Source organism: Mesoplodon densirostris, chromosome 3 (genome assembly GCF_025265405.1).
Source record: "Mesoplodon densirostris isolate mMesDen1 chromosome 3, mMesDen1 primary haplotype, whole genome shotgun sequence".
In the NCBI taxonomy this organism is placed as follows: Eukaryota; Metazoa; Chordata; class Mammalia; order Artiodactyla; family Ziphiidae; genus Mesoplodon; species Mesoplodon densirostris.
Window position 1 is genome coordinate 127275373 of NC_082663.1, and position 13538 is coordinate 127288910.

The window sequence follows — 13538 nt, forward strand, 5'->3', positions numbered from 1 at the left end:
TAAAATAGCTCATTCCCTTAGTACACCTTCTGCCTTCATGTAACTATATCCTAATTGCTAAGGCCTCAGTTTCAACTGCTTTCTTTCCTTCAATCCTAGGTTACACAGTCCTTTTAATTTTAGCTGTTAAATGTCCCTCAACTATCCTATCTTTCACTTTCAATTTCTTCCTTCCTTTCTCTCTTCCTTTTCTTTTTCTCCCTTCCTTCCTCCCTCCCTCCCCCCTTTCTCCCTTCCTTCCTTCTTCCCTCCTTCCTTCCTTCCTCCCCTCCTCCCTCTTTCCCTCTCTCCCTCCCTCCCTTCCTTCCTTCTCTTCTATAGTTTCCCTAGCTTCAGTCTTTAGTCACTTAAACCCTCCACACATCCGACTGGATAATCTTTCTAAAACAAAGATTTGATTAGGTCCTTCTCTGCTATAAATATTGTTTTCCATTTCCTAAGAATAAAGTCCCAAGTCCTTTCAAAGTTTAGTAGTCTGATTTTGACTTATCTTCAAGGTCTCCTTTTAACCAGTTCCCAAACCTTCCTCTTTGTGTCCTGCTAATTCTTTAGCCACTATACTCCTGACTGTAATAGATTATCTCAAAATAACATATTCTTTTACGCCTCTGTGTCTTTGCATATCATAATTCCTCCTGGAGGACTTTTTTGCCACATTGTTCTCCTAGGCACATTCTAAAGATACAACTCAAATATAAGCTCTTCTCTGAACTTCCTTGGATCATTCTTTCCTATATGCTAGTGCATACTTAATTTAGACATGTGTCATATCCCTTAGCTTTTTATATTGCAATTCCTTATCCTTTTCACTTGACATAAAAGCGCTAAATCACATTCATATTTAATCCCTTTAACTTAATATATTTGTTGAACACTTAAATGGATGAATCTTAAATTTTTTTTTTTTTTTTTGCTGTACGCGGGCCTCTCACTGTTGTGGCCTCCCCCATTGCAGAGCACAGGCTCCGGACGCACAGGCCCAGCGGCCATGGCTCACGGGCCCAGCCTCTCCGCGGTATGTGGGATCTTCCCAGACCGGGGCACGAACCCGTATCCCCTGCATCGGCAGGCAGACTCTCAACCACTGCGCCACCAGGGAAGCCCTTAATTTATTATTTTTGGCTGCACTGGGTCTTCGTTGCTGTGCACAGGCTTTCATTGCAGTGCACGGGCTTCTCATTGTGGTGGCTTCTCATGTTGTGGAGCACGGGCTCTAGGCGTGCGGGCTTCAGTAGTTGCGGCACGTGGGCTCAGTAGTTGTGGCGCATGGGCTTAGTTGCTCCACGGCATGTGGGATCTTCCCGGACCAGGGCTTGAACCTGTGTCCCCTGCATTGGCAGGCAGATTCTTAACCACTGCGCCACCAGGGAAGCCCCAAATGGATGAATCTTATAAGAAGAGAAATATCACAAAATTTTTGGACAATTATAAATCCTAAATGTTTTATTTTTTATCCTTAATTCCTCTTTTCCAATATCTTTGATAAAGAGTATCTAAAGTTTATAGAGAACCATATCTAAACTGTCTCATTTTCTTTATTCAGAAACTCTGCAGTGAATATCAGGATCATGTAAAGAATGGAATACCTTTCTGTACCAGAGAATATAAACCTATTTGTGGCCCAGATGGGAAAATGCATGTCAACTTGTGTTCCATGTGTCAAGTCTTCTAGTGAGTACAGTTTCAGAATGTCAAAGAGAAAAGGGATCGTTCAGTAATCTAATAGAACTAGCTTGTTTCATAGATGGGCAAACTGGGAAGGGAGTTGAAGAAGTTACATGGAGAATGTAAGTAATAGAGCTGGGAATAAGTACCTAGAGCATTTATGCCAAGATGTCTGTTACCCCCGACACTCATTCTCTTAGCACTGGAACATCCTGACTTACTTATGCAAATATCAAATTCTCCCTACTGCTGAAGCTTCATATTGTGAACCTGTTGTACAAGTTTATAGGCACCTCATCTTCCAGAGGGGCGAAGACCCAAAGTTAACACTTACTGCAGAAATTGATTATTGAAGTTGCCCATGAAACAACCATGAACTCTAGTAAATGTTACTTTATATAATGTGACATTTCTCAGTAAGTTATAACTGAGTTTGGTTTCAAAATTTGGGACTGCACTCAGTTTATCTGACTGAGTTCAGATTAAGTAGTTGACTACATTTAGAATCTTTGGTCTTTTGTAATTTGACTGACAACCAGGTATGGTTGAAATACCATCAGTTAACTGTACATACCATGCAATTCCATTGTACAAAGCACATTTAGGCTCATTTGGTTTATCAATGTATGGAAATTATTATTTTTCCATCCATCCTACCTTTTCTTACAGATAACACAGCCATGAGTAAGCAATACATGTAAACTGAATTAATAAAGCTACGGCATACACGATGTGGTAGATAGAACATAGACTTGAGAGGAGAAATCTGGGTTAGTTGTGGTCATATCCTGAGATTATAAGCAAAGCCCTCACCTCACCTTGTCTCTGTGAAACAAGGGGACCAGTCAATGTGCTTTATTAAGGCCACTTTCAGGCTCCAGGTGTAATGTCACCACAGTACTAGGTTTTTTTTTTTGCGGTACGCGGGCCTCTCACTGTTGTGGCCTCTCCCGTTGCGGAGCACAGTCTCTGGACACACAGGCTCAGCGGCCATGGCTCACAGGCCCAGCCGCTCTGTGGCATGTGGGATCTTCCCGGACTGGGGCACGAACCCGTGTCCCCCGCATCGGCAGGCGGACCCCCAACCACTGCGCCACCAGGGAAGCCCACGGTACTAGTTTTGATACCTCCTTGATGAACACTGATGATGTTCCTTTTCTGACCACAGCCAAAAAAAGGTAATTTACAGAAAGCAAGCCTCCCAAACCCACAAGTAACGCTATCTTTATTTCAGTGTTATGCAGAAACTATGAAGAAGTTATGGTACCTTATCATACTGGAGGCTGTTTTGTTGCTTCTCATTAGTATGTAGTGATAAAGGGGCAAAGTTGCTCCTTCTTGAGGAGGGAGGACAGGTTAGCAATGCAGAAATGTGGAGAAACCATTGACTGTGTTTGGTCCTATGGATCTGTCCTGTTTTTGTTTTGTTTTGTTTTGTTTTTTCTCATTCAGCCAAGCAAAAGCTGAAGAAAAGAAAAAAGATGAAGCAAAAGCTGAAGAAAAGAAAAAAGATGAAGCAAAAGCAAGAAGTAAAAGAGAACCTGGAAAAGCATGCTTATATGCAGTGAGTAGACTTTAATTTGAACATACTTCAAAGAGCCTAAAGCTGGAATATTGCCCTGCAAAAATCCCCAGAAAATCTTAACCTTTCAATCTGGAGATGACATTAAGATGAATGATATGGGAGTTGATCAATTCTTGCTGCTTCAGAGACTCTGTACAGTAAAAAGAACTTATTTGCAGTCTGAAAAAAAATGATTTCTAGTTCTAGTTTCATCACTTACAGACTATGCTAGCTTTTGCTTACCACTTTCCTGAGACACTTAGTGTATATTTTCTACGTGTGAATTTTTGAAATTTCACATCTGAGTTGGGTTCAAAATACATTGCACACACACAGAAAACATGGTTTTTACCTTTGAAATATTACAATATTCACTTTCATGGCTTTATATAAGTTACTGTTAACTTCTTCTTTAGATGATGAAAGTCTCCTAATCTTCCCTCTAAATTCTATTCTTTTTCTTATCCAACCATCCTCCCTAACACAGCTGGAGTAAAGTTTCAAAATATTAACTAGATCATAATACTGCTCTTCTTAAAATGCACAAATAACTCATTATCAACTAAAGGATGCATTTCGATCTCCTTAACTCTCTTATTTGGCTCCTTACCGTCATTCAGAAATTCATGTTCTGCTATAGGCCATGTAGTTTCTGACATGTGCTTCTCAGCTTATTTTAGCAATCTAAAATGTGTATTTCTCAATCCATTTCTTAACCAGGAAAATCCTATTTACTCTTCAAAGTCTCACTCAAAGTATCCTAGTTCCCTGACATCTTCCCTGATTTCCACAATCAGATTTCATGGTCCCAACCTCTGAGTTCTCAGATTTTCTTGTACCTGTACGTTTGCACTTATTCTTTTTAGATTATAGTGGAGTTTACTTATCTACCTCTTTTATTATACATCCTATTATGTCTTATTTGTTTCCATCTCTTAGCAAATCACGAGGTTTTTTTTGTTCAATTGAATTTTATATTTGAGAGAAACACAACTAAAATCCTGGGCTCAAAGATTAGTTTCTACCAATGTAGATGCTTCAAACTTCTGCTCTGAATGGGAATAAAACGTGTGTCCAAATTACCTTCTCTATCTTGGCAGAAGCTGTGCAGTGAATACCGCAAGTTTGTGAGAAATGGAAAACTCATTTGCACCAGAGAGAATGACCCCGTCGAGGGCCCAGATGGGAAAATGCATGACAACGCCTGCTCCATGTGTGAGGCTTTCTTGTGAGTAGAGCTGCTGCTGGGAAAATGAGGGAGGGTTTTGTCCTTTCTGCTTCATTTCTCTTTTTTGGAGCTTTATTCTATTTTGTTTCTTAAATTGTGTTTGTTTCTTATCAATGGCATTTTTTATGACACATTTTTGCACAATGTCCTAATTGTCAAAGAATGATTCCTGCATATCAATCACTGGTTGAGTTCCCGTGGAAGTGTAAATGACATGAAACAAGGATCATACCCTTGCAGAGTGGGATATGAAATCATCTGAAAACACATGACAGATCATCCCTTTTAGAATAGACAACATGGTACATCCTCTCAAACCAGAGTCTACTGTATTCCTTAAGTCTTTGTCCCAAGGGATACTCTATTTTCTATATGCCCAGAATCTCTGAAAGGATTCAGTCATTCCATCTTGCCTAGTGGAGAGCAATACAACCCAGCAGATATGTCCCATAGCGTAAGTGAGCCATGGAAGCATTAAAAAATCTGTTAGATGGAAGTCATGACTATGACCATACAATCATCATAACCAACATTTATTGGCATATAATCGGCATATACTTGGGTTTTGCTACCCAATCTCATTTAATCTTCACAACAACCGTATGAAATGGGTTCTGTATTATCCCAGGTTATAGACGGAAAAAAATTAAGGCCCAGAGAAGATGAGAATGATGGAAATTTCGGCCCAGGAAAAATGAAGAAAATGATAAGATTTCTCATTGTAGGGTGTAGACAGGGTATAATTATTTAGCAAAACCATTATCAACTTCTGGTAGTAACATCTGCCTGTTACGCTCATTTCAGTCTGTTTTTCTTTACCTTAATCTTTCAGAGATGAGGAAGTAAGTCTGCCACCTAGTGGTCATCTCTGCTGTTTCCTCTGACAAGTTTCCATTATGAAAAGAAAATTGCTTCTTAAATTTTATAGTCAACTTAGACTCACAGTAAAGTTTGGATCAGTATCTATATAAAGAAGTATAAGAAACCCCACAATTTTGGAGCTATTTTAGTTAGTTTCTTCCATCAATATAAAAATTCCTTATCCAATTAAAATTTTATTGCCTCATACTTTATGGATGTGTTAGCAAAGGCTATTGCCTTTCTTAAGAACCATATTTCCCTCCATAGTCATTTCTTAAACACTTTAATAGCACATACAAATACTGTTTTCAACTTTTAAAAAAGTTTTAAGTTGATCAATGAGCAGTTTTTACGTTGACTGTAATGTATGAAAACGTTTTAGCAAATTATTTTTGTCTCTACAACATGATTGAATTATCTGCATTACAGATCTAATTATGCTGCAGACTGAGTATATTAAACTCAATTTGCAACACTGTTACTCATCCAAAATGGTTAAGAGCTATTACTCTCATTTCATTTTCATCATATGCCTGTTTTTTTTGTTTGTTTTTTTAAAATTTATTTTATTTATTCATTTTTGGCTGTGTTGGGTCTTCACTGCTGCACACGGGCTTTCTCTAGTTGTGGTGAGCAGGGGGCCACTCTTCCTTGCGGTGCATGGGCTTCTCATTGCAGTGGTTTCTCTTGTTACAGAGCACAGGCTCTAGGTGCACGGGCTTCAGTAGTTGGGCACGTGGGCTCAGTAGTTGTGGCTTGTGGGCTCTAGAGTGCAGGCTCAGTAGTTGTGGCACATGGACTTAGTTGCTCTGCAGTATGTGGGATCTTTCCGGGCCAGGGCTCGAACCAGTGTCCCCTGCATTGGCAGGTGGATTCCTAACCACTGCGCCACCAGGGAAGCCCAATATGCCTGTTTTGGGAGTGTTCACTTTCAATAATGCTTACAATGCTGATGATAACAATCACTTTTATCAATCACTTTATTATGTACTGGATACTAATTCTAATTGCTTTACATGTATCAACTTATTTAATGCTCACAACAGTCCTATGAGAGAAGTATTCTTATTACCTCTTCTATCCCTCTACTCCATTTCCCCATTTAAAGATGAGGAAAACACAGAGAGGTTAAGGCACTTCTTGTGTTCCTTATTCTATTTGGCTGCAGAGTCTTTCTTCTTAACTTTCTTCTTAATCACCATGCTATACTGCCTTCCAGAAGCTAAATATCACCACTTTATAAAGAGTTCTGCACCTTTTTCAGATGTAAAAGAATCAGCAAATAAGAAAGTCCTATTCCAGGATATCTGCTGGGAAGCTATATAGGTCTACTCATTAATTAAGGGGTTTTCCCTTGAACACCATTCTCTTGAGGTGTGGTAAATCATTCTAATTATTACCCAATAAAATTACACCTACTATGAGTGGGTCTTTGGAGTTGCTTGAGAATAATCGATGCAATGAATGATCAACCTGTGAATGTTAAGAATCTATACTACTGTATTAAGATTCTTCTGTCTCTCATTTTTCCTGTTTCTTATAGTCAACAAGAAGAAAGAGCAAGAACAAAGGCTAAAAGAGAAACTGCAAAGGTAATTTTCTCACAAATTCTTATATTATACCCTGACATTTTTTCTCTGCAATAACATTCTAGATATCTCATTAGCATAAATGTTTTCCTGTTTTTTATGGGACAGAGAAAGACAAATATCATATGATATCGCTTACATGTGGAATCTTAAAAAATGGTACAAATGAACCTATGAAACAGAAACAGATGAAATGAAACAGAAATAGAGTCACAGATGTAGAAAACAATCTTATGGTTACCAAAGGGGAAATGGGGGTGGATAAACTGGGAGACTGGAATTGACATATACATAGTACTATATGTAAAACAGATAACTAATAAGAACCTACTATATAGCACAGGGAACTCTACTCAATACTCTCAATGACCTATATGGGAATAGAATCTAAAAAAGAGTGGCTATAGGTATATGTATAACTGATTCACTTTGCTGTATAGCAGAAACTAACAAACATTGTAAATCAACTATACTCCAATAAAAATTAATTTAAAAATGAATAAATATAACCTTTAACCTGGAAAAAAAAGTCTTAAGTACAAGTTTCCTGAGTATCAATTTTATTTCAAGATAATTCAAAATTTAAGGTTTATTTCATAAAAAGTGGAGTTTAACTTACTTTGTAAGGAATATTTCCCATATTTGGCTTTTCTTAAGATTTCTGTTATCATATCAGGCACAGGTTATTACTATCAATTTTTACAATTTACTAATTTCAGGTTACATAATTCCTACCTCTTAGCTATTTTAAAGAGAGAGTACAACATCCCTATCATTCACATTAGTTCAATTTACAAAACAAAGTGCACATATATTATCATATTTGATCTTTGTCAGCACCCAGCTATGGAGGAATACTAGTATTTTCACTTTCAATTATGACTATTAATTAAATCCTTTGAATTTCTAATTATTTTTAGTCTACTTCACATTTCTATATACAATTTTACGTTTCTATATATAATTTTACAATTTTATAAGTAGCAGAGCAAACTCTGTCTTTACATAGATGTAGGATTACTCTCAGATAGCCTTACACAAGGTTTACCTTTATTTATTCTATTTCCTAACAACAGCTTCAAAAGTATAAGCCTAATAATTTGGGGAGAAAAGTTGACACAGTTTAAAAGGTTGCCTTTAAACTGATTCATTTTCTCAGTAACTTTCTGTTACCTGGAACCATCTTTTTATTAGTAATTCAGAATTGAAAATTTGTTTTATCCATAATGTTTTATCAGTTTCTAAATCCTATTAGATTTTTCAAATGGTCTTAACACATTCCTCCTCCTCTCCACTCCCATTGTTACTCTTCTGTTTCAAATATGCATCCCCCATCCCTGGACTTTATCAAGTAAATCCCAGAAAGGTGTCAGTTTCTCCAGGCATCATACTTTCATATTTGTTCTCTCCCCCATATCTTTGTTTCAGATATGTCTCTTTTTTTAAAAATAGATCCTTATTGGAGTATAATTGCTTCACAATACTGTGTTAGTTTCTGTTGTACAACAAAGTGAATCAGTCATATGAATACATATATCCCCATATCCCCTCCCTCTTGAACCTCCCTCCCATCCTCCCTATCCCACCGTCTAGGTTATCACAAAGCACAGAGCTGATCTCCCTGTGTTATGCAGCTGCTTCACACTAGCTATTTTACATTTGGTAGTGTATATATGTCAGTGCTACTTTAACTTTGCCCCAGCTTCCCCCTTCTACCCTGTGTCCTCAAGTCCATTCTCGATGTCTACATCTTTATTCCTGCCCTGCAACGAAGTTCATCAGTACCATTTTTTTTTTTAGATTCCATATATATATGTGTTAGCATCAGTATTTGTTTTTCTCTTTCTGACTTACTTCACTCTGTATGACAGACTCTAGGTCCATCCACCTCACTACAAATAACTCAATTTCGTTTATTTTTATGGCTGAGTAATATTCCATTGTATATATATATGCCACATCTTCTTTATCCATTCATCTGTTGATGGACACTTAGGTTGCGTCCGTGTCCTGGCTATTGTAAATAGTGCTGCAAAGAACATTGTGGTAAATATCTCTTTGAATTGTGGTTTTCTCGGGGTATATGCTCAATAGTGGGATTGCTGGGTCGTATGATAGTTCTATTTTTAGTTTTTGAAGGAACCTCCATACTGTTCTCCATAGTGGTTGTATTAATTTACATTCCCACCAGCAGTGCACAAGGGTTCCCTTTTCACCACACCCTTTCCAGCATTTATTGTTTGTAGATTTTTTGATAATGGCCATTCTGACTGGCCTGAGGCGATACCTCATTTTAGTTTTGATTTGCATTTCTCTAATAATTACTGATGTTGAGCATCTTTTCAGGTGCCTCTTGGCCATCTGCATGTCTTCCTTGGTGAAATGTCTATGTCTTCTGCCCATTTTTTAACTGGATTTTTTGTTTTTTTGATATTGAGCTCCATGAGCTCTTTGTATATTTTGGAGATTAAATACAAACACTTTGTCTGTTGTTTCATTTGCAAATACTTTCTCCCATTCTGAGGGTTGTCTTTTTGTCTTGTTTATGGTTTCCTTTTGCTGTGCAAATGCTTTTAAGTTTAATTAAGTCCCATTTGTTTATTTTTGTTTTTATTTCCAGTACTCTAGGAGGTTGGTCAAAAAAGATCTTGCTATGGTTTATGTTATAGACTGTTTTTCCTATGTTTTCCTCTAACAGTTTTATAGTGTCTGGTCTTACATTTAAGTCTTTAATCCATTTGGAGTTTATTTTTGAGTAGTGTTAGGTAGTGTTCTAATTTCATTCTTTTACATGTAGCTGTCCAGTTTTCCCAGCACCACTTAATTGAAGCGGCTGTCTTTCCTCCATTGTATGTTCTTGCCTCCTTTGTTGTAAATTAGGCGCCCATATGTGTGTGGGTTTATCTCTGGGCATTTTATCCTGTACCACTGACCTATATTTCTATTTTTGTGCCAGTACTATACTGTCTTGATGACTGTAGCTTTGTGGTATAGTTTGAAGTCAGGGAGCCCGATTCCTCCAACTTTGTTTTTCTCTCTCAAGATTGCTTTGGCTATTCGGGGTCTTTTGTGTTTCCATACAAATTGTAAAATTTTTTGTTCTAATTCTGTGAAGAATGCCACTGGTAGTTTGATAGGGATTGCACTGAATCTGTAGATTGCTTTGGGTAGTATAGTCATTTTCACAATATTGATTCTTCCAATCCAAGAACATGGTATATTTCTCCATCTGTTTTTGTCATCTTTGATATTTTTCATTAGTGTTTTATAGTTTTCTGAGTACAAGTCTTTTGCCTCCTTAGTCAGGTTTATTACTAGATAAGTTTATTCTTTTTGTTGCAATGGTAAATGGGAGCGTTTCCTTAATTTCTCTTTCTGATTTTTCATTGTTGGTGTATAGAAATGCAAGAGATTTCTGTGCATTAATTTTGTATCCTGCAACCTTACCAAATTCATTGCTTAGTTCTAATAGTTTTCTGGTGGCATTTTTAGGATTCTCTATGTATAGTATCATGTCACCTGCAAACAGTGACAGTTTTATTTGTATTCCTTTTAGTTCTTTTTTTTCTGATTGCCATGGCTAGGACTTCCAAAACTATGTTGAATAAGAGTGGTGAGAGTGGACATCCTTGTCTTGTTCCTGATCATACTGGAAATGTTTTCCGTTTTTCACCATTGAGTATGATGCTTGCTGTGGGTTTGTCACATATGGCCTTTATTATGTTGAGATAGGTTCCCTCTATGCCCATTTTCTGGAGAGTTTTTATCATAAATGGGTGTTGAATTGATCATATGGTTTTTATTCCTTAATTTGTTAATGTGCTGTACCACACTGATTGATTTGCGTATACTGAAGAATCCTTGCATCCCTGGGATAAATCCCACTGGATCATGGTGATGATACTTTTAATGTGTTGTTGGATTCTGTTTGCTAGTATTTTGTTGAGGATTTTTGCATCTATGTTCCTCAGTGATATTGGTCTATAGTTTTCTTTTTTTGTGATATCTTTTTCTGGTTTTGGTATCAGGGTGATGGTGGCTTTGTAGAATGAATTTGGGAGTGTTTCTCCCCCTGCAATTTTTTGGAAGAGTTTGAGAAGGATGGATGTTAGCTCTTCTCTAAATGTTTGATAGAATACACCTGTGAAGCCATCTGGTCCTGGACTTTTGTTTGTTGGAAGATTTTTAATTACGGTTTCAATTTCATTACTATTTATATTGATAGGTCTGTTTATATTTTCTAATTCTTCCTGGTTCAGTCTTGGAAAATTGTACCTTTCCAAGAATTTGTCCATTTCTTTGTGGTTGTCCATTTTATTGGCATATAGTTGTTTGTAGTAGTCTCTTATACTCCTTTGTATTTCTGCAGTGTCGTTTCTGATTTCTCCTTTTTCATTTCTAATTTTACTTATTTGCATCCTCTCCCTTTTTTTCTTGATGAGTCTGGCTTAGTTTGTTAATTTTGTTATCTTCTCAAAGAACCAGCTTTTAGTTTTATTGATCTTTCCTATTGTTTTCTTTATTTTTATTTATTTCTGCTCTGATCTTTATGATTTCTTTTCTTCTACTGACTTTGGGTTTTCTTTGTTCTTCTTTCTCTAGTTTTTTTTTTTTTTTTTTTTTTTTTTTTTGCGGTACGTGGGCCTCTCTCACTGTTGTGGCCTCTCCCATTGCGGAGCACAGGCTCCGGACGCGCAGGCTCAGCGGCCGTGGCTCATGGGCCCAGCCGCTCCATGGCATGTGGGATCTTCCTGGACCGGGGCACGAACCCGTGTCCCCTGCATCAACAGGTGGACCCTCAACCACTGCACCACCAGGGAAGCCCTCTCTAGTTGTTGTAAGTGTAGGTTTAGATTGCTTACTTAAGATTTTTCTTGTTTCTTGAGGTGAGATTGACTGCTATAAACTTCCCTCTTAGAACTGCTTTTGCTGCATCCCATAGGTTTTGGGTTGTCGTGTTTTCCTTGTCATTTGTTTCTACGTATTTTTTGATTTCTTCAGTGATCTCTTGGTTATTTAGTAGCACACTGTTTAGCCTCCATGTATTTGTGGTTTTTACAGTTTTTTTCCTTTAATTGATTTCCAATCTCATAGCGTTGTAGTAAGAAAAGATGCTTGATACGATTTCAATTTTCTTAAATTTTCTGAGGCTTGATTTGTGACCTAAGATGTGATCTATCCTGGAGAATGTTGTGTGTGCACTTGAAAAGAAAGTGTATTCTGCCACTTTCGGGTGGAATGTTCTATAAATATCAATTAAATCTATCTGGTCTATTGTGTCATTTAAAGTTTGTGCTTCCTTATTTATTTTCTGTTTGGATGATCTGTCCATTGGTGTAAGTGGGGTGTTAAAGTCCCCTACTATTATTGTGTCACTGTCTATTTCTCTTTTCATGGTTGTTAGAATTGCCTTATGTATTGAGGTGCTCCTATATTGGGTGCATAAACATTTGTAATTTCTTCTTGGATTGATCCTTTGATCGTTATGTAGTGTCCCTCCTTATCTCTTGGAACAGTCTTCATTTTAAAGTCTATTTTATCTGATACAAGTATTGCTACTCCAGCTTTCTTTTGATTTCCATTTGCATGGAATATCTTTTTCCATCCCTTCAGTTTAAGTCTGTATGTGTCCCTAGGTCTGAAGTGGTGTCTTGTAGGTAGCATTTATATGGGTCTTGTTTTTGTATCCATTCACCTAGTCTGTGTCTTTTGGTTGGGGCATTTAAGCCATTTACATTCAAGGTTATTATCAATATGTATGTTCCTATTACCATATTCTTAATTGTTTTGGGTTTGTTTTTGTGGGTCTTTTTCTTTTCTTGTGTTTCCCACCTAGAGATGTTTCTGTAGCATTTGTTGTAAAGCTGGGTTGGTGGTGCTGAATTCTCTTAGCTTTTGCTTGTCTGAAAAGCTTTTGATTTCTCCATCAAATCTGAATGAGATCCTTGTGGGTAGAGTAATCTTGGTTGTAGGTTTTTCTCTTTCATCACTTTAAGTATATCCAGCCACTCCCTTCTGGCCTGCAGAGTTTATCTGCAAAATCAGCTGATAACCTTCTGGGGATTCCTTTGTATGTTATTTTTTGTTTTTCCCTTGCTGTTTTTAATATTTTTTCTTTGAATTTAATTTTTGTTAGTTTGATTAATATGTGCCTTGGTGTGTTTTTCTTAGGGTTTATCCTGTATGTATACTCTGTTTTTCCAGGAAGCTTCCCCTTCCAGACCTGTTGAATCTCCTCACCTTGATCTTTCCTAGCTTTTATAGACTGTGATGTGCAACATATCATAAACATATATATTTTATATTGGTCTCCACCAATTTTATTAGCCTTCTTCTGCACCAATATTTAAGCACCCTCAAAAGAATGCTGATGGTAAACATTTACAGATCCACTATAGTGACATCACAATTCTGAGTCTATGATAGAAGCCTTTTATTTTTTTAAATTAATTAATTTATTTTGGGCTGCACTGTGTCTTCGTTGCTGCACAGGGGCTTTCTCTAGTTGCAGCGAGTGGGGGGCTACTCTTCGTCGTGGTGCGTGGGCTTCTCATTGCAGTGGCTTCTCTTGTTGCAGAGCGCAAGCTCTAGGTGTGCAGGCTTCAGTAGTCATGGCACGCGGGCTCAGTAG

The 13538-nt window shown here is 37.4% G+C and overlaps 1 protein-coding gene across 1 annotated transcript in view; it reads left to right on the forward strand.

Moving 5' to 3' along the window:
* Nucleotides 1-13538, forward strand: part of LOC132486861 (serine protease inhibitor Kazal-type 5-like) — a 63039-nt gene that overhangs the window by 27759 nt on the left and 21742 nt on the right. Inside the window, exons 11-14 of the mRNA XM_060094433.1 lie at nucleotides 1544-1671; nucleotides 3118-3229; nucleotides 4294-4457; nucleotides 6862-6910. Coding sequence (XP_059950416.1) covers nucleotides 1544-1671; nucleotides 3118-3229; nucleotides 4294-4457; nucleotides 6862-6910 — 453 coding nt within the window. The remainder of the gene's footprint in view (nucleotides 1-1543; nucleotides 1672-3117; nucleotides 3230-4293; nucleotides 4458-6861; nucleotides 6911-13538) is intronic.